At 38.5% G+C, this 21262-nt stretch overlaps 2 protein-coding genes across 10 annotated transcripts in view; one reads left to right on the top strand and one right to left on the bottom strand.

Annotated features, from left to right (window-relative positions):
• The window catches only part of ctnnd1 (catenin (cadherin-associated protein), delta 1), a 53633-nt gene extending 52034 nt beyond the window's left edge, over positions 1–1599 (bottom strand). For 2 of the 7 annotated variants that reach the window (XM_057844180.1, XM_057844178.1), the window contains exon 1: positions 1472–1599. The gene's annotated coding sequence lies outside the window, so the exon portion shown is untranslated. The remainder of the gene's footprint in view (positions 1–1471) is intronic. The other 5 variants (XM_057844177.1, XM_057844176.1, XM_057844171.1 and 2 more) reach the window with 4 other exon arrangements.
• LOC130920759 (equilibrative nucleobase transporter 1-like) lies at positions 512–16803 on the top strand. 3 transcript variants are annotated; one of them, XM_057844190.1, is made up of 14 exons: positions 512–601; positions 759–905; positions 1295–1617; positions 4120–4249; positions 6545–6591; positions 6743–6819; positions 7241–7333; positions 7953–7966; positions 8466–8599; positions 8668–8811; positions 8898–9005; positions 9173–9359; positions 11510–11633; positions 12784–16803. In XM_057844190.1, the coding sequence occupies exons 3-14, from the start codon at positions 1428–1430 to the stop codon at positions 12880–12882; spliced, it is 1347 nt and encodes a 448-aa protein (XP_057700173.1). In that variant the 5' UTR covers positions 512–601; positions 759–905; positions 1295–1427; the 3' UTR covers positions 12883–16803. The 3 variants fall into 3 exon arrangements, with proteins under 3 accessions (XP_057700173.1, XP_057700171.1, XP_057700172.1); XM_057844188.1 differs by having other exon boundaries at positions 7827–7966; positions 12784–16802; XM_057844189.1 differs by having other exon boundaries at positions 759–909; positions 7827–7966; positions 12784–16802.
• Positions 16804–21262: the final 4459 nt, after the last annotated feature.

The following is a 21262-nucleotide window of genomic DNA, read 5'->3' as shown; positions in this document are numbered from 1 at the left end:
TATAACATATTATCAGTATTTGAAAAGTTCATGATGAACTCAAATGAGAATGATATCCATCACAGAGGATTCTTTGTAGGCTTGTGACCAGAAAGGATGAGCTATTCGAAATGCTAATAAATGCCTATAACATTGACCTTTACCAATAGCAGTTGAAAAGTGTTTCACAGTATTACAGTTTTCCACATCTCATTGGTACATTTCTCAGATCAGAATTGAAGTTCTCAAACCGTGTTCATTCTTCACATCATTGCATCCCTTGCAGTTTATCTCTTCTTCCCCATTGGAAATGAATGAGGCCCTTCCAAATAAATGGGTGTTTTTGTCAAATTTTGGTGGAACTGTGCATTTTTTGCAAAAACACTATACAAAATATGCGTGTCTTGATTTCCTGAGGTTTTTACTTTGCAAATCATCCCCATAATTATAATTACAGAGCTGCCAGCATTACACATACGTCACATCCAAAACTTGAATAAAAGCCAACTGTCCTGTCCATTCGGCTCCACATGCTCCGATTGCTCACTGCTGCAGCTTCAAGGCGCAGTTTGCGTCACTAAACCGCATTATAACAATGTTGGGACCTCCTGGATACAATAAGGTAACTATGATTCACATTAATTTGTTTTAATATTCTGTTTAAATTCCGTGTTGGTTCTTGGAATTGGTGCATTTCAAGACCGTTAAATTGAAACCGGTAAAACAGACTTGTTTTTGCAATGCTCATGGCGAGACGACTCTTGTGTCAACATCCATAGATTAATGGGACTAATCGGGATTAGCGGAAGCACCGCCTGGTAATAAATGCCTGTCAAGTCAGAAAGACATGTCAAAACAAAGGTTTCAACTAAAGAGGCAACGCAATTTTACTCATCCTGGAATTGAATTGGACGCATAATCTAGAAGTCAGTGAGTTTTTTTTTTTTTTTTTTTGCTTATTACATTCATGTAGTATAGTATTGTATTACAACTATGTTATTACTGTGTCATTATTTTGTGAATAGAGTTGTGATTAGTTGTTGCAGTTATTTTACATCCTAATTTTAGATATGAAGTAATTCAATTAATAATTAAAGATTTTGTAGTTATAATTTAACTGTTGGACGTTCTGCCAAACACAATACATAGCAATGTACTTGTGGATTCACTTTAATTTTTAAAATATTACAAATAATTTCTTAAAGCATGTTTCACAAGTAAACTTTTCATATTTATTTGTTAGAAGACAGCCATAAAATGTTCTTTCTACAGGAGTGCATATTTAAATAATAATAATCCCTTGTCTGTGTTGTAGAAAAAAATAAACCCTAACCCTAAAAGAAGGTGTGGCAAGAAATTCAAACTCAAGAAAGCAACCTGAGTGGAAACACCTCAATCTTGACTTATCATAAAAACTTTTGGAAGACTTGGAGCAATAAACTTGAAGCATGCAGAGTCATAGGACTGGAATAAGGCTTCTTTACTGGCTGACCTTGCTGTCTGGGATGTTTGAGTGTCTCTGCTTTGCTGGTGTCGTGTTTGGGTATGCCTCCCTGGTGTTTGTCCTAAAAGAGGATGGGTACTTCAGCCAGCTGTGTGTCGTTGATCCAGACAGAAATGGTACAACCACTGTTAAAGGTAAGGCATATTAATAAAAAGTTCATGGAAGCGTAATTCGTTTCCATTCTTGAAATGTGATAGCCACACTGTTTATGGTAAAATTCTGGCATCTGTGGTTGCCCGAATTTCATTGCTAAAAATTGTGAATGAACATACAAAACAAAAAATGAAATAATATAATGAAATATATATATTTTAAATGGTATAGTGCTTTGGTAACCATATATTTTACGGTAGATTTTTCCTTTTTTAATTGACAATAATGGTAAAAATGATATACTTCATTGTTACGTTTTGCACTGTAATTGATACAGTATGTAACCGGTCTTGACGGTGGTAACATTATTTCGCACTTTTCTTTGTTGGCCCCCCTCTCCAGTCTGGATTCAAACCCACACCATTATCTAAACAGTCAAAAATTCAAACTACTGAGCTACTGCAGTTGAAGGAAGGTGTTGCGCACGCAGAAGGTTTGGAAAACACGACTCCCTGAGAGCTTGAAAGAGTGTACAGTACTGGCAGTTGATGCGACAATGTGCTATTGTTTCAGGATTCAGCACACCTCACTGCCACAGTGACAGCATTAGGAGGTGGAAATCTACTGTTCTAATTTTTTGAGACAGTCCTGTGTATATACACAGGACTGTCTCAAAAAATTAGAATATTGTGTATTCTAATTTTCTGAGACAGTCCAGTATGGGTACATCCTGACACGATACAATTCGCAATGAAAGGCTCATGGTAACGATTAGCTAACGATATGGCGATAAAACAATTATCAATACACGTGTCATTGAATCAATCTACTGTTTTATAATACAACAAAAGAGATAAACAAACTATTGTTAAATTGCAAAATAGCGGGGGCTCTGATCTCACACCCCCCGCGGCGGCTGCTCGGCATTCTCCTGCTTCCGTCTTCCCCTCTCTTCTTTGCCTGGGTATACGCCCTGCGATACGGCAGTGGTCGCTGGCTGGATGCCGGTGGGTTGGCTGGGTGTGGCCTGCTTCAACGCATGGTCCTGCCCTGCCCTGCCCTGGGCTTGGTGGGCCGTTGGGGGTCCCACGGCGTCCCATGCCGGTTGGAGTCCGCGGCTGTGGCTCGTGGGCTGAGTGGGCGTAGGGGGTAGTGGCACGTCCCCATTCCTGAAGGCCGGTTGATGGGGGCTCGGATAGCCCGGGGGACCACCCTCGATCCCTGGGGGATGATAATTGCCCCATTGCTGGGCTGCAGGAGGAGGGATGGGCTGCGCTGACCCCCCTTTCCGATTGGCTGGGGAAGGGCCATAGCCCCGGGGCAGCACCCACACAGCATCTCCACTCATCTGCGGGACTATCACGTTAGATGGGGCTTACGCATGACTAGGTAAAATTAGACACACTCAAGTAGTAAACCTCGGTGTCAAGATTAGCGATGAGCATAGAATAGGATGCCAACATACTTACACTCACAAAGGATTCACACAAATACTGGGTTCTAGACCACATGGCTGATTTGTGTACACTCTACCCCTCCCAATCACTTATCTCTCTGACCCCCCCCCCCCCCCCACTTGGTTATCAGGCCAGGTTAGCTAACGATAGCACCAACACATTCATAGTTAGTTAGTGTAGGCTTTCAATGTAAATCTTGTTGTTTGTGCTTCTTCAGTCTCTCTGTCCTTCCTTTCTTCAGTTCCCCTATAACCCCTTCCTTTTTGCTGCTTCCTCCTAATAAACGAGGTACATTGAATGATCACAATAGAAGTATGTCATATTCCCATGAGATATATTTAAACTGTTCAGACCTGTCGGACACTCAGATCTCCATTCTCCGTGTACAGCAGCTGAACAGGACAGGTTAAAACAATAAATAAATAAACATTGTTTATTTTTTTCAGTGTCGCAGATAATCTGTCAAAAACATTTGTCTTGTGCACCAACTATGAGAATATCTCGGTGCAACATTTCTATAAATGAATACACTTATCCTGTAACATTTCAACATTCTCCAACAAATGAGTGTCTTTATTAACGCATTGACAACAATAGACGGTAACTTCTTATAACCTAACCTGTTGAATCCATTACTAAACAGTCCCAACACCTTTTGAAAACGATATATCGATTCTTGGAGCATATCAATAACCTATTGGGATACAAATTATCGTGATATATCATAAAACTAAATAATTTTTCGCACCCTGAGACAGCATCGATTAAAACGCCACTTCCAGAAGGGGGGGGGGGGGGGGGGGGCAAGAAAGGGAGACAAACTGTGATGTCACCACCATCCGACCAGTTGCACTTGCATAACTTTTAAAGTCATAAAACAGCCACAGTATATATGTGATATGTATATCACTATACAAAAAAATGATATATACAGTAGTTCGTTCTTAATTTGATAATGAACAATTTAGTTTTCCCGTTTTTTTTTGTTTTTTTTTCTAACTATAAAATAAGAGGAATTTGAGTCAGACTCTCCAGTTGTATTGTAGTATAGTCACGAATATTTTGCGCTGTCTCTCTTTTTTGCAGACTGCACTAGTCAAGACGAGAAGTTTGCTCTGGTCTTCACCATTGCATCTTTCCTCAACAACTTCATGAATCTATTTAGCGGCATCCTCTTTGATTACTTTGGCACAATGGTGACCAGGCTACTGGCAATGTGAGTTTTTTCTCTTTACTAGGGCCTCTTGTGAGACTGTATTTTGTTGAGAATAGACTGTTTAATCTAGAACCAAAATAAACCCACAGACAATTTTATGAAGCAAGGGCTCATGTATAAGGTGCTGATGTGCTGATAAAATGAAATCAGTGGCTTCTTTGCATTTCATTATCATTTTTATAGAAATTCAGTTTATAATTATCAACACAAAAAGTTAAATGTGATTGATCCCATAGTCACAGTAGTCCAGATAGCTCCAAAACTATTACAAAGGTTCACTTTATGTATGTAACAGTATTTTTTTTCAATATACGGTAAAATGATTTTGTCAAGTATGTATAGTACATACTATATACAGTGGGGGCAAATAAGTATTTAGTCAACCACTAATTGTGCAAGTTTTCCCTCTTGAAAATATTAGAGAGGCCTGTAATTGTCAACATGGGTAAATCTCAACCATGAGCGGCAGAATGTGGAAAAAAAGACCCCAGAAAATCACATTATTTGATTTTTTAAGAATTTAATTCCAAATCATGATCGAAAATAAGTATTTGGTCAACACCAAAAGTTCATCTCAATCCTTTGTTATGTACCCATTGTTGGCAATAACGGAGGCCAAACGTTTTCTGTAACTCTTCACAAGCTTTTAACACACTGTTGCTGGTATTTTGGCCCATTGCTCCATGCAGATTTCCACTAGAGCAGTGATGTTTTGGGGCTGTCGTTGGGCAACACGGACTTTCAACTCCATCCACAGATTTTCTATGGGGTTGAGATCTGGAGACTGGCTAGGCCACTCCAGGACCTTGAAATGCTTCTTACGAAGCCACTCCTTTGTTGCCCTGGCTGTGTATTTGGGATCATTGTCATGCTGAAAGACCCAGCCACGTCTCATCTTCAATGCTCTTGCTGATGGAAGGAGATTTTCACTTAAAATCTCTCGATACATGGCCCAATTCACTCTTTCTTTTACACAGATCAGTCGTCCTGGTCCCTTTCCAGAAAAACAGCCCCAAAGCATGATGTTTCCACCCCCATGTTTCACTGTGGGTATGGTGTTCTTCAGATGCAATTCAGTATTGTTTCTCCTCCACACACAAGAACCTGTGTTTCTACCAAAAAGTTCTATTTTGGTTTCATCTGACCATAGCACATTCTCCCAGTCCTCTTCTGGATCATTCAAATGCTCTCTAGCAAACCGCAGACAGGCCTGGATGTGTACTGGCTTCAGCAGGGGGACACGTCTGGCAGTGCAGGATTTGAGTCCCTGGTGGCACATTGTGTTACTGATAGTAGCCTTTGTTACTGTAGTCCCACCTCTCTGTAGGTCATTCACTAGGTCACCCCATGTGCTTCTGGGATTTTTGCTCACCGTTCTTGTTATCATTTTGACGCCATGGGGTGAGATCTTGCATGGAGGCCCAGATCGAGGGAGATTATCAGTGGTCTTGTATGTCTTCCATTTTCTAATAATTGCTCCCACAGTTGATTTCTGTACACCAAGTGTTTTACCTATTGCAGATGCAGTCTTCCCAGCCTCGTGCAGGTCTACAATTTTGTCTCTGGTGTCCTTCGACAACTCTTTGGTCTTGGCCATAGTGGAGTTTGGAGTGTGACTGACTGAGGTTGTGGATGGGTGTCTTTTATACCGATAATGAGTTAAAACAGGTGCCATTAGTCAGGTAACGAGTGGAGCCTCATTAGACCTCGTTAGAAGAAGTTAGACCTCTTTGACAGCCAGAAATCTTTCTTGTTTGTAGGTCACCAAATACTTATTTTCCACTCTAATTTGGAAATAAATTCTTTAAAAATTAAACAATGTGATTTTCTGGGTTTTTTTTCTACATTATGTCTCTCATGGTTGAGGTTTACCCATGTTGACAATTACAGGCCTCTCTAATCTTTTCAAGTAGGAGAACTTGCACAATTGGTGGTTGACTAAATACTTATTTGCCCCACTGTACATAAATACTGTACTGAACATACATACTGTACATACATGTGTGCCATATGACTGATGATATATATTGACGTAAATGAAAATTGAAAGTGTTACCATTTGGCCTTTCCATCCTTCAACTTTTCTGAAAGCTGCCCTTGAAATAAACAATTTAGACACGCCTTCTTTAAACATAAGACAATTTGGTCAGTAACGTAAAACGTAAACAACAAACTGAAGTATAATATCTGCCACTGCTATTTAAATATAATTAAATTCTTAAACATTTTTGTTGGGGGGGGGGGCAACAAAGTTAATGACTAGTATTTCACAAAATATTTTTCATTTATCTCCAGATGCCTTTACACTACTGGAACCCTTCTTGTGACCATTTCAAATGCAAGTAGGTTTCTTACAAACACACACAAATATGCACAATACACAAACTATATTACAATTGCATGAAGTAATGGCCCTTTGAAGAGACTACGGTAATATGAAAAATATGTAAAGCTTACTATGCTACAGACTATTCTTTCTGAACTTTTATTCAGTGTCTTCAATCCTGCTTTTTCCCGCACTGTCCTGCATCGCTGTGGGAGGGATGCTGCTCCTTATGACAAATCTGCAGGTAGAAATACTATTTTATTTACATTGAATCATGTTTAGGAATGTTGTTAGATAACTATTATGTTGCTCCAGATATGTGGCACCGTTGCGTGCCAATTCTGTGCATCTGTGTCGTATTGATTTCTATAATTGTGACATAGTTTTGGTAACATATAGAGCCTTACCTAGCCTACTGAATGCCCAGTTACCAAATGCATGGCCCACCACCCGATGCTGGGCTAGGTCAGGTCATGATGTGTTTTGGGTCAATAAATCTACTCAAAACCTGAATTTTAAAATATTAGGGTTGATCCATATGAATGTGTCATGAAACAAATAATAAGGAATAAAGAATGATGTAATGATGTCATAATAAGGTAAGGTATAAAATAATAACGTTTTAGGAATATGCTATTACCGTATATGTCTGTGCATCACAAAAGGTGGGCAACCTGTTTGCAACTCACCGCTCCACCATCATCACCCTCTACAGTGGTGCGTTTGACTCCTCTTCAGCTGTGTTTCTCATCATTAAGGTAAACAGATACAACCACAGGAAACAAAATACCTGTAATGGCACTATCGGAATTGTTTTGTAGATTTGTGGGTAACAAAAAATGTTCACGAATATTTCCCTAGTGTGTTATGCTCTGGTACTGTATACGGGTACATCTCAGTAAATTAAAATCTTAGTAACATCGTAGTCAGTCACCAGCTGGATAGTTTAGCGCAGGGGTGTCCATTATGTTGATCGCAACGCTAGTGTAGGTAGCTCGCAGCATCAAGAAAAGATTTTTTTTTTTTTAAATTTATATAGTTAATTATGTTGTATGAGCAACATACGAGGTTATGCAGCTCCCCACACTCCACCCCCTGCTGTTAAGGTACTGTAGATTGCGGGAAGTTGTCTTCTTGAAAAGTAGATCTTGAAGCAAAAAACAATTAGTTTAGCGTAATGATTTCAATTTTCAATGACCGAATTACAGTCACATTTATAATTTTAACCTTAAGTTTTTGTCTACTGTGTAGGTTCTACATGAACAAGGCATCTCATTGCGCTCCTCTTTCCTTGTCATGTCCTTTTGTTCCATTATACACATTGTGCGAACATTCACTCTGCTGCCCAGAAAACGTTTCCCTTACCCATTGCCACAGTACTACACCTATGGGTAAGAACATGATATTTTTTTCTGTCTAATGCAGGGCCGGCCCAGCCTATACGCAGACTATGCAGCTGCTTAGGGCCCCTGACCACCAGGGGGCCCCCAATCTGGCAATTGTTTGTGTTCTATTTCGTTTACTACAGTTTGCTTTATTTGACTTTTGTGAGTTTTGAGACTAGATTACAAGCTTAAAAAAAATAAAAGTTCTTCCTTAACTTCTTTCTTTCCTCTTTTAGAAAAAGGTTTGGCGCTATCTACTGTAAGTACTGACAATCATTTGGGGTGAGAAGTTTGAAGTATGCAGTGCAACAAAATCTGATTAATATACAAAATATGGACGTATGGGTTGGATTGCATGTATGGGTTTCACAGTACACTGTGACGAAATGGTGGGCCAAAAATATGGGGCCCTTTGCATTATTTTGCTTAGGGCCCCCAAATGGCCTGGGCCGGCCCTGGTCTAATGTACTGTAGACTTTAGATGTTACAGTGCTTGATTTCATAGATTGAAATGTGGAAAGAGCAACTCCTACAATGTGGAGCAGAACATGACAGAGGAAGGCCTAACATTTACTGGCAAGCCAAGATGCAGAATGAACAAACCCAAGGATGAGACAGATCTTAATCCATCCGGAGAAGGTAATAAAAGGTAACCTTTTGAAATAAAATGATGAATAAAATATCTAATTTTACCCTTGTTGATTTAGTGGCAAGTTTTAGGAGTTGTGTGCTGTCCTGGTTCTTCCTGTGGCAACTGCTATGGTTGTCCATAATGCAGCTGAGACATTACCTCTTCATTGGGACCCTAAACCCCATGCTCATCCGACTGGCCCAAAATGATGCCAACCTGGGTAAACGTCCTGTTCCACTACACTAAGCAGCACATGGAATACACCGATGTATTTTGTTGACTTTGTGTCCATTCTCCTTTTCTTAGTGAGTCGGTATACCAATGCCTTTGCATTGACGCAGTTGTGTGGGGTGTTGTGTTCCCCGTGGAATGGACTCATACTAGACAGACACAAGGGAAAGCCACGTTCTCCTGGTGAATAAGGGATTAAGAGGGGCGTTTGACTGATTTCATATTCATCACCATAAAACCAAATTAAGTCACATGCTGAAAAACACATGATTTTACAGCCATTATTCATCATTGTAAAAGTGTTTGCAGTATATGTGGCACTGTCTCCCTAACCACCTGTTTGTTTGTAGGAGAAACAGAGCGGGAGGCTGATTTGCGCTCTTCATTGCTGTCTCTGTTTCTGACTGCCCTCCAGTGCCTGCTCTTTTCCTTATGTGCCTCCATTCCCTCCTTGCCTTTGCAGTACTTTACTTTTGTCTTGCAAGTCATTAATCGCTCCTTCATTTATGGTGGAAACGCAGCCTTCATTAACATTGCGTGAGTAAAATTAAATTATGACAAATGCTCACTCTGATTAAAAGAGCCATATGTAAGTTTAGTGGCCAAAAAATATATACAGTTTATATACCTTATATAAATATATACCTTTGGGTTGCCAGATAAGCACTTCGCAATTTACTTTTGGGTAAAATTGCACCTGGTCTGTATCACAAATGGTTAGCATACCATTGTTGAATTTAAATCAGAAAGAACAAATACAAAAAATATATATATATTTTAATTACACACTAACATTAGTAATGATCATGTGAACATACAGCATATGGTGTCTATGACTTATGTCCATTACATAGCAAAAATGAAATTTGTACATAATACAGTCTTGAAGCGAGGATGTATAAACAATGATGTTCAACTGCTCAAAACTAAAGAAAGAAAAATGGTAGAAACAACTTCTTTTAATGATGAAAGTTGGGAATCTAATCTTTTTGTAAATTCAGTGTTCATGTTGCCAGAGAACACAATATTATGTGGTGCTAGAAAGAAGGGGATGTCTTGTGACATGATGTTTGCAGTGAATGTGAAGTGTAGGGAAAATCTCGGCTTAACCGTTAAGACCCGAGTTAGTAGTATAGTATGTCCAAAAACAATTTGTCTATTAAAATATTTGGGCTACTTAATGAATTATTTATTTATTTATTTATTTATTTTTAAACCTGTCCTGTTCAGCAGCTTGACACGGAGAATGGAAATCTGAGTATCCGATTGGTCTGAACAGTTTTAATGTATCACATGGGAGTATGACATCATTCATCGTGCCTTGTTAATTTCGAGAAAGCGCGAACACGAAAGGGTTCTGGTGGGACAGAAAAAAGAGAGAAGGAGAGAGAGACAGAAGAAGCACAGACAACAAGAAATACATTGAACGCCGACACTAACATTGAATATGTTGGTGCTATCGTGAGCTAGTTGTAATTCAGGTTGACACCGTGTGGAGGGCCTGATGACCAAGGAGAGGGGGACGGGGGGGTCAGAAATACAAGTGATTGGGAAGTGTGTCGTGTACACAAATCAGCCATGTGGTCTAGAACCCAGTATTTGTGTGAATCCTTTGTGAGAGTATGTTGGCATCCTTTTCTATGCTGTCTGATCGCTAATCTTGACACCGAGTTTTTCTACTTGAGTGTGTAACTGCACCTAGTCATGCGTGAATCCCATCAGACATATGATATCCCTGCAGACGAGTGGAAATGCCGCGCAACAGCCGCCCCAGGGCCACAGCCCTTCCCCCGCCAATCGGTTGCGAGCCAGCGCAGCCCATCCCTACTCCCTGCAGCACAGCAAGGGGGCCGCCGTCATACCCCCGGGATCCAGGGTGGTCCCCCAGGCCATGCGCCCCGGTCCTTAATGAAAAATTTAAGTGCTATTAAAGTGTTAGGGCCATATAATGAATAATTTGAGTGTAAATCTTATATGTGGCTCCTTTAAGTGCCAAAGGGTAATTAAAGTACCGTATTGGCCCGAATATAAGACGGTGTTTTTTGCATTGAAATAAGACTGAAAAAGTGGGAGTCGTCTTATATTCGGTGTTTAGACATTACACCCATTCACGACGCTAGATGGCGCCAGATATCAATTAAGCGAATGCTGAACTTGAGTAATGTTCTGTCATGACAGATCTCAGCTACCCTTTTTAGTTTAACCAGTTTATAGCAATGTTTTTCCTTATTCAGATTTGTTTCAGGACTACAGTTACAGTTAGACTCACTTTGATGGTTAATGCAGTTATTGCAATTTTGTTGTTTTATCACAATAGATTGGTTTATTTACGTTTCAAAAACCAGGAGGCATTCATTTACGAATGTGATTGCACTTTAGTTTACATATTTAAATGTTCAGATATTAAGATTTGAATGAGGCAAAATAACATACTTTTTCTCTCATATATGTTGTTATAATCATTGGTTTCAGATGTACTTTAATTATTTTCTGTATAAAAAAATAATTTGGTGTTCAAAAAGTCTTTTTTTCAAACTTCAGTCTTGAAAAAGAGGGGGTCGTCTTATAATCAGGGCCGTCTTATATTCGGGCAATACGGTATTATTGACAAAGTAAAATCTTGCAGAGTTAAACATATGTTGTACAGTTAACTTACTGACAAAGCTGAAACTGTCATTTTCTATCAGATTTCCAGCTTGTCACTTTGGGAAGCTGTATGGCCTTGTCATGTCTATGTCAGCAGTAATCTCACTACTTCAGTACCCTTGCTTTGCACTGATCAGAGGACCTCTTGGTGGAGATCCTTTTTATGTAAGTAGAACTGTAAACTGTTGTCAAAGTTTATTGACCCCATGTGAAACAGTATAGCCTAGATCCAATTTGCTCGCTGAATCAAGCTAATAGAGATAGATGAACCATAAACTCAATACAGTAAATGTTAATGTTGGCCCATAAAAGTGTGAGGTCTTGGCCATGCAATATTCATTTCTCAAAGTAGTACATCTACTAGGGCTGTCAAACGATTAAAATTTTTAATCGAGTTAATTACAGCTTAAAAATAAATTAATCGTAATTAATCGCAATTAATCGCAATTCAAACCATCTATAAAATATGCCATATTTTCTTTAAATTATATATATATATATTCTGTAAAATAAATTGTTGGAATGGAAAGATAAGACACAAGATGGATATATACATTCAACATACGGTACATAAGGACTGTAGTGGGCATTTCACTCTACTGTCATTTAAATCTGTCTATGCTGTCCTCACTCCGAAGCGTCTACTTTTTCCAAAGCTAGACAGCTAGTGAACGACGCCTTAATATTCAGATTTCTTCCTTTTTCATCTGATTTATAAAAGAATGGCCTCAAACCATTGTCCTCTTTAGACCGTCGTAAAACTACAACAAAAAAAAGTACACAAGCATTGCATTAGCAACAACATTAGCTTAGCACGCTATACAGGTTCACTAAACAAACAAAAAGCGTCTCATACAAAAAATATAACATTTCGCTTACTAACATAATATATACATTCTTTACAACAACCATACTTACGGACCAATCTTGTCCAAGGATCATATAAGCACAACATTATAACGTAGGCGTCAGCCCGAGACGTTGTGCAACCATATTGAACTGGCAAAAAAAACAATAAACCATGTCACAAAGCGACCACAAGAGTTCGCTGTTAGACAGCACAAAAAGCCTTGCTGTAAAACTTACCAAAAGGCAGAATACTGTCTGAGCGGGACATGTGCGTTAATTGCGTCAAATATTTTAACGTGATTAATTTAAAAAATTAATTACCGCACGTTAACGCGATAATTTTGACAGCCCTAACATCTACCCAGTACAACAAAAAGAAGTTCAATGGATAAGCTCAACATTTTGCTGCGAAATATAAGTCTTTGGCACATCACAGGGATATTGATTTAACTGCTTTGTGTTGCAGGTGGACATTGCCCTCACTCTGATAACTCTGGTTGTGTTCATCCATCCCTTGTTTGTCTTTATCCATTGTAAGAAAATAGCCCAGCACAGAAGGAAATGACAAACAGTCACTTTTATTAGCAAATTACCTGAGTGAGTGTAGTGCTGTGTACCCTATGCATCTGTGCTGACATGATAAAGTAAGGTAAACATTTTCTTCTACTATTATGTATTTTGTACAATCCATTTTGATCGGCACTTGGCAAGATATACTGTGTATATTGTTTCAAGTTGCCTCCTACTAAGTATGCATATTAGGGCTGTCAAACGATTACAATTTTTAATCGAGTTAATTACAGCTTAGAAATTAATTAATCGCAATCCAAACCATCTCTAAAATATGCCATATTTTTATGTAAATTATTGTTGGAATGGAAAGATAAGACACACGACGGATATATACATACAACATACTGTACATCAGTACTGTATTTGTTTATTGTAACAATAAATCCACAAATGGCGTTATTAACATTCTTTCTGTTAAAGTGATCCACGGATAGAAAGACTTGTAGTTCTTGAACGATAAATGTTATAGTTACAAATTATAGTAATTTTATATTAAAACCCGTCTTCATGTTTTCGTTTTAATAAAATTTGTAAAATTTTCAATCAAAAATAGAGTTAATATAATAATAATAAGAATAAAAATAATAATAAAAATAGAGTGAAAAGTTTTACGTGTATTTTGCATAGCTAAATTCATATGGAACGCCAGTTCATTTTGCATTGTTGTTTTACTGTGTGTCAGAATAGGGCCTCATTACTATAGACTGAAGTGCTTTTCTTTTTGAGAACTTTTTTTTTTTTTTCTTTGAGAGATAGGAATATTATTTTTGTTGTGCTTTCACTAAACGATACTTATGTTTGTTGTGAAGGAGAAGCTTATGCCAATAAACGGCGCGGTCCAAAGAATGCCTGTGTCCACCTGCCTTTACTGTATAACATATACACTGCCAATGGGAAAACCCATTGGCAGTGTATCAAATACTTGTTCTCCCCACTGTATCTGTACATATCTTACCCAAAATAAAACAAGAGACACATAATTGCCACTAAAAGAAAGAAACTTACCGAAATATGTGTGGAGCACAAATAGCAATTTGCATTGCATTGTGAATACAGCATAAACGTCTCACAACTACTAATTCTCCCACGTTTAGAAGACATAACATGAGTATGGAACGGCGCTGCCCCCAAGCGGCCGGTGGCATTCTCTTCACTCTTAAAGAGCACATGACACGAGAAAAAGAGTCTAAAATGTCATTATTATGTGAATTAGAATCATATTTTGAGACGATTCGACTATATACAACAATTTAGCAAAGCACAGATGACGAGAAATTAGTCTTTTAATCTGCCGGTTAGCCACGCCTACCATTATAGGGCTTTAGCGTCCCCAACAGGTGGATGACGTCAGCGGTAGACTTGGCTCATCGATTTTACTATTCAGCCCATTGAGGGGAAATTATTCAGAACGAGGAAAACGCGACGAAGAAAGCCGCAAAACGTCATTGTTTCAGTCTCTCTACTCCAATATTTTTACAGGATATTCTTTTTACCCAAGTATTTTTCCCCAATAGCTATATAAATGGCTTGAGAAGGACCAGTCAGCCCGTTGAGGGGGAACTATTCACAACGAGGAAAACGCGACGAAGAGAGCGGCAAAATGTCATTGTTTCTGTCTCTTTACTTGAATATTTTTACAGGATACTCTTTTTATCCAAGTATTTTCCCCAATTGCTAAATAAATGGCATGGTCATGACAAATAACAGTCTTGTGCTGAATGGAATATGAAATAATAAAAATGCATTTATTCAGGACGACATGGCAAAATTACTCCATAATGGTCAAAACTGTAGACTTCACCTTTACTGTCGCACCTCCCGAACGATATTTTATGACACCTAAATCGGACATATGTCATTTCCCTTCCCCGGCTTCGGAGAATGTAAACAAACCAGAAGGCGTGACAGCTAGCCGATATGCTAACCCGAACCGAGTGATATTTCAAAGTCTTCAAAGCGGAAAATCACACATAGCTATCCTGGATTATTTGACATGACGACCCGGTTGTCGAATGTCTTAGCGGATCGGCAAACCGCCCGGCGGAGAGCAATTTACAGTTCGTTCCCCGGAGGAGGGTGGCTGGAGCTAATGCAGCTAACGTACTGCTGCTAATGCATTAGGAGAGCTTTTTACATGCCTATCAATGATCAAACGTAAGTAGTCCTTCATTTAAAGGAAGTTTGTAGTGTTTACTTTGTAATCGCTATATTCGTATTTGACATAATACAAAACAAGATGTTTACTCACTTCCTCGTAAATCCAATGGTCCCACAGTAAATATCCACGGTGAATGGGAACCTTTTGAAACTCCAAAAAGGCGCATACGCCTCTCCCTCATACAGAATGATTTTTCTGCAGCCGTTTGGCTGGCGTGATGCGAAAAATAAACGTATTAATCCGCAAAATCAGCTGAATCCTTCGTCCTCATACACAACAGTACACAGTAGCGTGAAGAGGACGTCTTCTACCGTACACGTCACAGCGCCCTCCTCCTTAATGCAAGACCGAAGCCGGAAGTCACTCATTTTCCTGGCGCGGGATTCAAAAAACTAAATAAATATAGCGATCGCTTCCACACACATCCAAGCGGTCCATATCATTCAGGAGCATAAAATACCGCGTGTATTATGAAATAAACATGCTTTTTCGTGTCATAGGCACTTTAATGTCCTTAAACGGCCTCATTGTAATGTTTGAGGCAATATGCCAGCGGGTCATTCATTGCATGCGTTAATTGCGTCAAATATTTTTACGTGATTAATTTTAAAAATTAATTAACGCCCGTTAACGCGATAATTTTGACAGCCCTAATGCATATACGTTACCAATAAAAAACAATCACTTCTGAGGCCTAAAATGCATGTTGGTCCATCTGTTGGTGAAAACCAAGATTGCCATTTCAATTATATGTGATGCGACAATGGGAATGACTAATAAAACACAGTGATGTAATTTGGTGTGATTTATTCATTGAAACTGTTCACTTGTAGGACATTTTGGGAAAAGTATCAATACAAGATGATGAAATGCTTAAGATAAAACTTTGGCAGTCTTGTTGAAAGATGTGACACTGATGGTGCTTACGAATAATGGATGATGGGGACGAGTCTATATGAAAATTAGATTGTCTCCACATTGCTTGGTTTTAGCTGGTTCACTTTTTTGATTAATGCTTCACCAGCTTAGGAGAAACTCCTACTGGAAAATGCATCAATAACAAACAATCTTTCATACTCACAATTAAACATACTACGGAGGATTTGGAGTGATCCTGGCATGCATGGCATGGCGAGAACATGCAAACTCAACAGTTTGGAGGTCGGGACTGAACCCAATCACTATGCCATGCCATGTCCATTTACTGTATAGCTTGCGCCACAAACATACGTATACTGTTATTTTACAACTTTAGTCCATCTATAGATCACGAGAATGGAGGCCTTGGTGCTGCACATTCTTATAAAGTGGGTGATAGTATGCACCTGCAAGTTGCTTGCAATCCGCCATTAATCAAAATTTTAACGTGCTGCAATGCCCCTAAAGTGATTTATGAGGGGGAAAAATCAGACAAATTGAAACATTATTCAACCTACAGTATATGCCAGAATATTTGGAAAAAAATTAATTTATATGTCTAAATGTCACGGGTTTATAAGCACAAAGCCAATGGATGAAGTCGTGTAGCGCAGTCATGTGAAAAGCCGGTCGCAATTGGGTAGCTGAACTGAGAATGTGTGTTAAAATTCTTCTTTGAATTAATCATGGATTGCAAGCAGTTTTCAGGTGAATACCGCCACCTAGTGTAAAACAATGTGCAGCGTCCATGCCTCTACCCTTACGAACCTTACATAAAATTAATGTTTTTCAAGAATTTAACAAGTGCTTTCCTTACATACCTGTCTTCCTTTAACCTTCACCCAAGGGCGTAGGTTTGGTCTCAACATTAATAGGGACGATTTAACAGCATAACCTGCATGTACACTTTTTGCTGAGGCCTCGACATTCATAAGACCAAACAGATTGGGTGAACGGGGGTCAGGACTACATTTCTCACAAATATGAATCTAACTAGTTGATAGGCTAAATGATCAAGGCAAAATAAATCTGTGTTGACTTGTACTAACTTTCACGTGTATTGGTTCAGGTGATGCACCGTTCGATTTAAACCTTTGTTTTTCAAAAACTACTAAAGAAACATTTTGAAAACTTCCAGAATAAATGTCTGGATTTTATTAGCAAATGTAAATTGCAATATCTGAACATAAATTATATTAACATACACAATAAATACACACTGTTAATCCAGGCCGTGCAGGGACCGATGGAGGAGCAGGTGCTAATAGATCAAAAGGGGCACATGAACAAGAATTTCATACACCTTACAAAAACATAACTTCCAGTTTAACCAGTTTTACAGTGTCATTGGCTGTGACTGTGACAAAATTTAATTGGGACGGGGTAATAGTGAATCGAAATCAACACTGCCATCAACACTTTCGGGCTGTGACTCAGTCTTTGCCTCTTTTCTTCCTTCAACCTTTATATTAAATCTTCCTTCCTCAACTTGTTGTTCATCAGAGAACAAACCACATCAGATGTTCACTGAGCCACCACCAGTAGTTTAAATTTTTTTTTTTTTTTTAACTATTATTTCATTATTATCCATGTTTGACCACTCGAGCACATAATAATTAATAAAATAATGACATAAAATGTTATAGAACAACAACATTATAATTGTGTTTGTAATTGTTGGATTTTATACCTGAATAACCTTGCAAACTGTGTTATTCTTACCTATTGTGCTCTTCACCCAGCTGATGAGGGATCCACTGCCTTTAGCAGCTTCATCCAGCTCCTTTTCTTTTTTTTTTTTTTTAATCCCTCAACCTCCTTTCCTTACAAGGCATGCCTTGCATGCGGCAGCTTAGTGGCACAAAGATGGCTTTTTTTTTTCTTTTTTTAAAGGTGACTTCGGTTTTCAAGTAAAGTACTCAGTGGCGTGTCTACACAGTCGGCCAGCACACACATACGCACTTTAAAAAAAATAATAAAACAGCTAAAAAGGGTATGTAAGCGCAAAGTGGCAGGTGCTCAAGCACCCTCTTCCCCCCTCTGCACGTGTCTGCTGTTAATAATCTCTTAACTTCCCAGGAATGCAAAACAATAAACATTGTCTTAAAACCACTCAACATTGTCCATCTAAATAAATAAATGTAATTGAAAAAAAATTTATAACCAAAAAAAAAAAAAAATGGAGCCGTCCTTCAGATAAAACACAATTGCTTTTTCCACAAGCACAGTTCGTTGTTGATATTGTGCGTTTACGCACAATATCAACAACGAACAATATCATTTGCCATTTTCAAACTCACCATCTTGGTCTATGATGTGGTTTTATTGTATAGCTAATCAACCTAAGACGGGGGTCAGCAACCCACAGCTCTAGAGCCGCATTCTACTCTTTAGCGCTGCCCTAGTGGCTCCCTGGACTTTTTCAAAAATGTTTTGAAAACGGAAAAAGATGGGGAGGGAAACATATACAGTATTTTTAGTTTTAATATGGTTTCAGTAGGAGGGCAAACATGACATAAAATATTCTTCTAATTCAATATTATTGAAATGAAGTTAAACTTGAGGCGGCATCGTACAACAGAGTAGTCACATGGTGCATCATCCCTCCTTTTTCAATCCAGACTCAAAATTCACTTGTTCGGACTTGCCTATCCACAATAATGATCATTTCTTTGTATTTTAGTTTTTCGCTGTTTTTTTAATCTATTGTTACTTTTATTGTTCATGTTTTTGCATCGGTTTAGTATTTTAATTTTGTCCAAAATGTTCTATGCTTTTACTTTACCCCATTCATTTTGTTTTTTTAACCCTAAATCTGCCTAAATGTTTTTAATTTGATTCTACGGTGATCTCGAGTGCCGAAATATCATTTTATCATTATTCTGTACAGGGTGCACTGCAGGGAAAATACAAATTTAACCATATTTTCCGTTGTATAAGGCGCATCGGAGTATAAGGTGCACCTTCAATGAATGGCTTATTTTAAAACCGTTTTCATGTATACGGTGCATCACATTATAAGGCGCAGTAGTAGTAATAGTTAGTTGTAGTAGTTGGCGTTGCGTTACGCATCCACAAGTTGGAGCTGAGCTAAATGGAATGTCGTCATGATTAACCAATACTATTCATATATAAGGCACATCGGATTATACTGTCGGCTTCTGAGAAAATTGAAGGCTTTGAGGTGCACCTTTAAGTGCGGAAAATACGGTAATCATAAAGGCACATTATGTATTCGTAGCCAACAAGATTTATGCATAACCCATATTGTACTTTCATTCTCGCTGTCAGCGTGATATGACGATGACGTCATCTCGCATAGCAACGTGTTGCCATTTTGAGAGGGGGGCACACACAGGTAAACATCCATAGACAAACCTTGTCTAAAATTCATATATTTCAGCTATGTTTTGCATCTATTTTTCATAAAAACGTCTTAAACATGATCTATTATTATCACGAGTCACTGCCGACAGACGCGAGGAGGCAATACAACTTAAAATTGTCGCGTATTGGCCTGCAAATTTGCACATACAAAGTCGCAGCTGATAACTGGATAAACAATCCAAAGGAATTGCCTGCAGTGGAATTCGGAAACATCTGCAACTACCTCATAAAGTCACCCAGTAAGCTGACCTTTATCAATTACGTGGGATATGTACTGTGTGGAACAAAGAAAACTGGTAGTATATACGGAGTGATTATTTCTGCCGTAACCGGTAATTCGCCTCCAAGCGTTATTTAGCCGTGAACTCGTCACAGCAAAATAACCAATTCCCACCAATTCCCCAGGCCAATAATATACCGACTGACCGATCAGAGCAGTTCATAGTAAAACAAAAATAACGCTTTGCGAGTTGTCGGTTCCGGTAATAATAACGACTGCCTAGTCTATTGAATCCTAGCAGCTAATTGGGGCAACAACAACAAAAAATCGATTAAAGTTTACTCACCAGTAATAAAATGTCGGCTGCAAACGTAAATGTGCCTGGTCCACGGAACCGTCTTCTTTTACTGTTCCTTGATTGCTTTCAGCCAATTTCTTGACCTTTTCTTCTCACGAGGAAGAATGAAGAACTTCAAATGCGGCGCCAGCTCTTCCTTGTGTTACAACCTGCAACACGGCAACTTTTAGTCATTCCGACAGAAAAAAAGACCGCAAATAAGACAAAAGTTTAACGCGTTTGTACTACAATTCACGACAGAGCAACTGCTTGTGACTCGTGTTTTGCCCCCATTTCAATATGGCGATGCTTTGTTGTGGCTGGTGACGCCATTAATGCCCGGATGTCCGACTGCGAGAATTATAAAGCTTTAAATTTTTTGCGGCTCCAGACATATCTGTTTTTTGTTCCAATATGTCTCTTTCAACAATTTGGGTTGCCAACCCCTGACCTAAGAGCTATGTTGTCATAGTAACACATACGCCTCCATGAAGTATTTGCACTACTGTACGGTTAACCATTGCAGCAGAACAAAGCTTTACAGCAGGGGTCCCCAAACTTTTTCCAGTGAGGGCCACATAACTTTTCCCTTCTCTGATGAGGGGCCGGGTCCGTTTGTAACAGAAATCAAATAACAATCAAATAACCCTTTCTGGATTCTTCACAGAACAAAAGTAAATAAAATAAAAATTATAATATATTATAATATAATATATATATATATAGGGCTGTCAAAATTATCGCGTTAACGGGCGGTAATTTTTTAAATTAATCACGTTAAAATATTTGACGCATTTTACGCACATGCCCCGTGCAAACAGATGAAAATGACACCACAGTGTCATGCCCATTTGTTACTTGTGTTTTTTGGTGTTTTGTCACCCTCTGCTGGCGCTTGGGCGCGACTGATTTTATGGGTTTCAGCATTGTGTAATTATTGACATCAACAATGGCGAGCTACTAGTTTATTTTTTGTTTGAAAATTTTACAAATTTTATTAAAACGAAAACATTAAGAGGGGTTTTAATATAAAATTTCTATAACTTGTACTAACATTTATCTTTTAAGAACTACAAGTCTTTCTATCCATGGATCGCTTTAACAGAATGTTAATAATGGTAATGCCATCTTGTCGATTCATTGTTACAATAAACAAATACAGTACTTATGTACGGTATGTTGAATGTATATACTGTATCAGTCTTGTGTCTTATCTTTTGATTCCAACAACAATTTACAGAAAAATATGGCATATTCTACAGATGGTTTGAATTGCGATTAATTACAATTAATTAATTTTTAAGTTGTGATTAATTCAATTAAAATTTTTAATCGTTTGACACCCCAAAATA

The sequence above is a fragment of the Corythoichthys intestinalis genome, chromosome 8, assembly GCF_030265065.1.
Source record: "Corythoichthys intestinalis isolate RoL2023-P3 chromosome 8, ASM3026506v1, whole genome shotgun sequence".
In the NCBI taxonomy this organism is placed as follows: domain Eukaryota; kingdom Metazoa; phylum Chordata; class Actinopteri; order Syngnathiformes; family Syngnathidae; genus Corythoichthys; species Corythoichthys intestinalis.
This window is presented reverse-complemented; position numbering and strand designations above follow the sequence as displayed.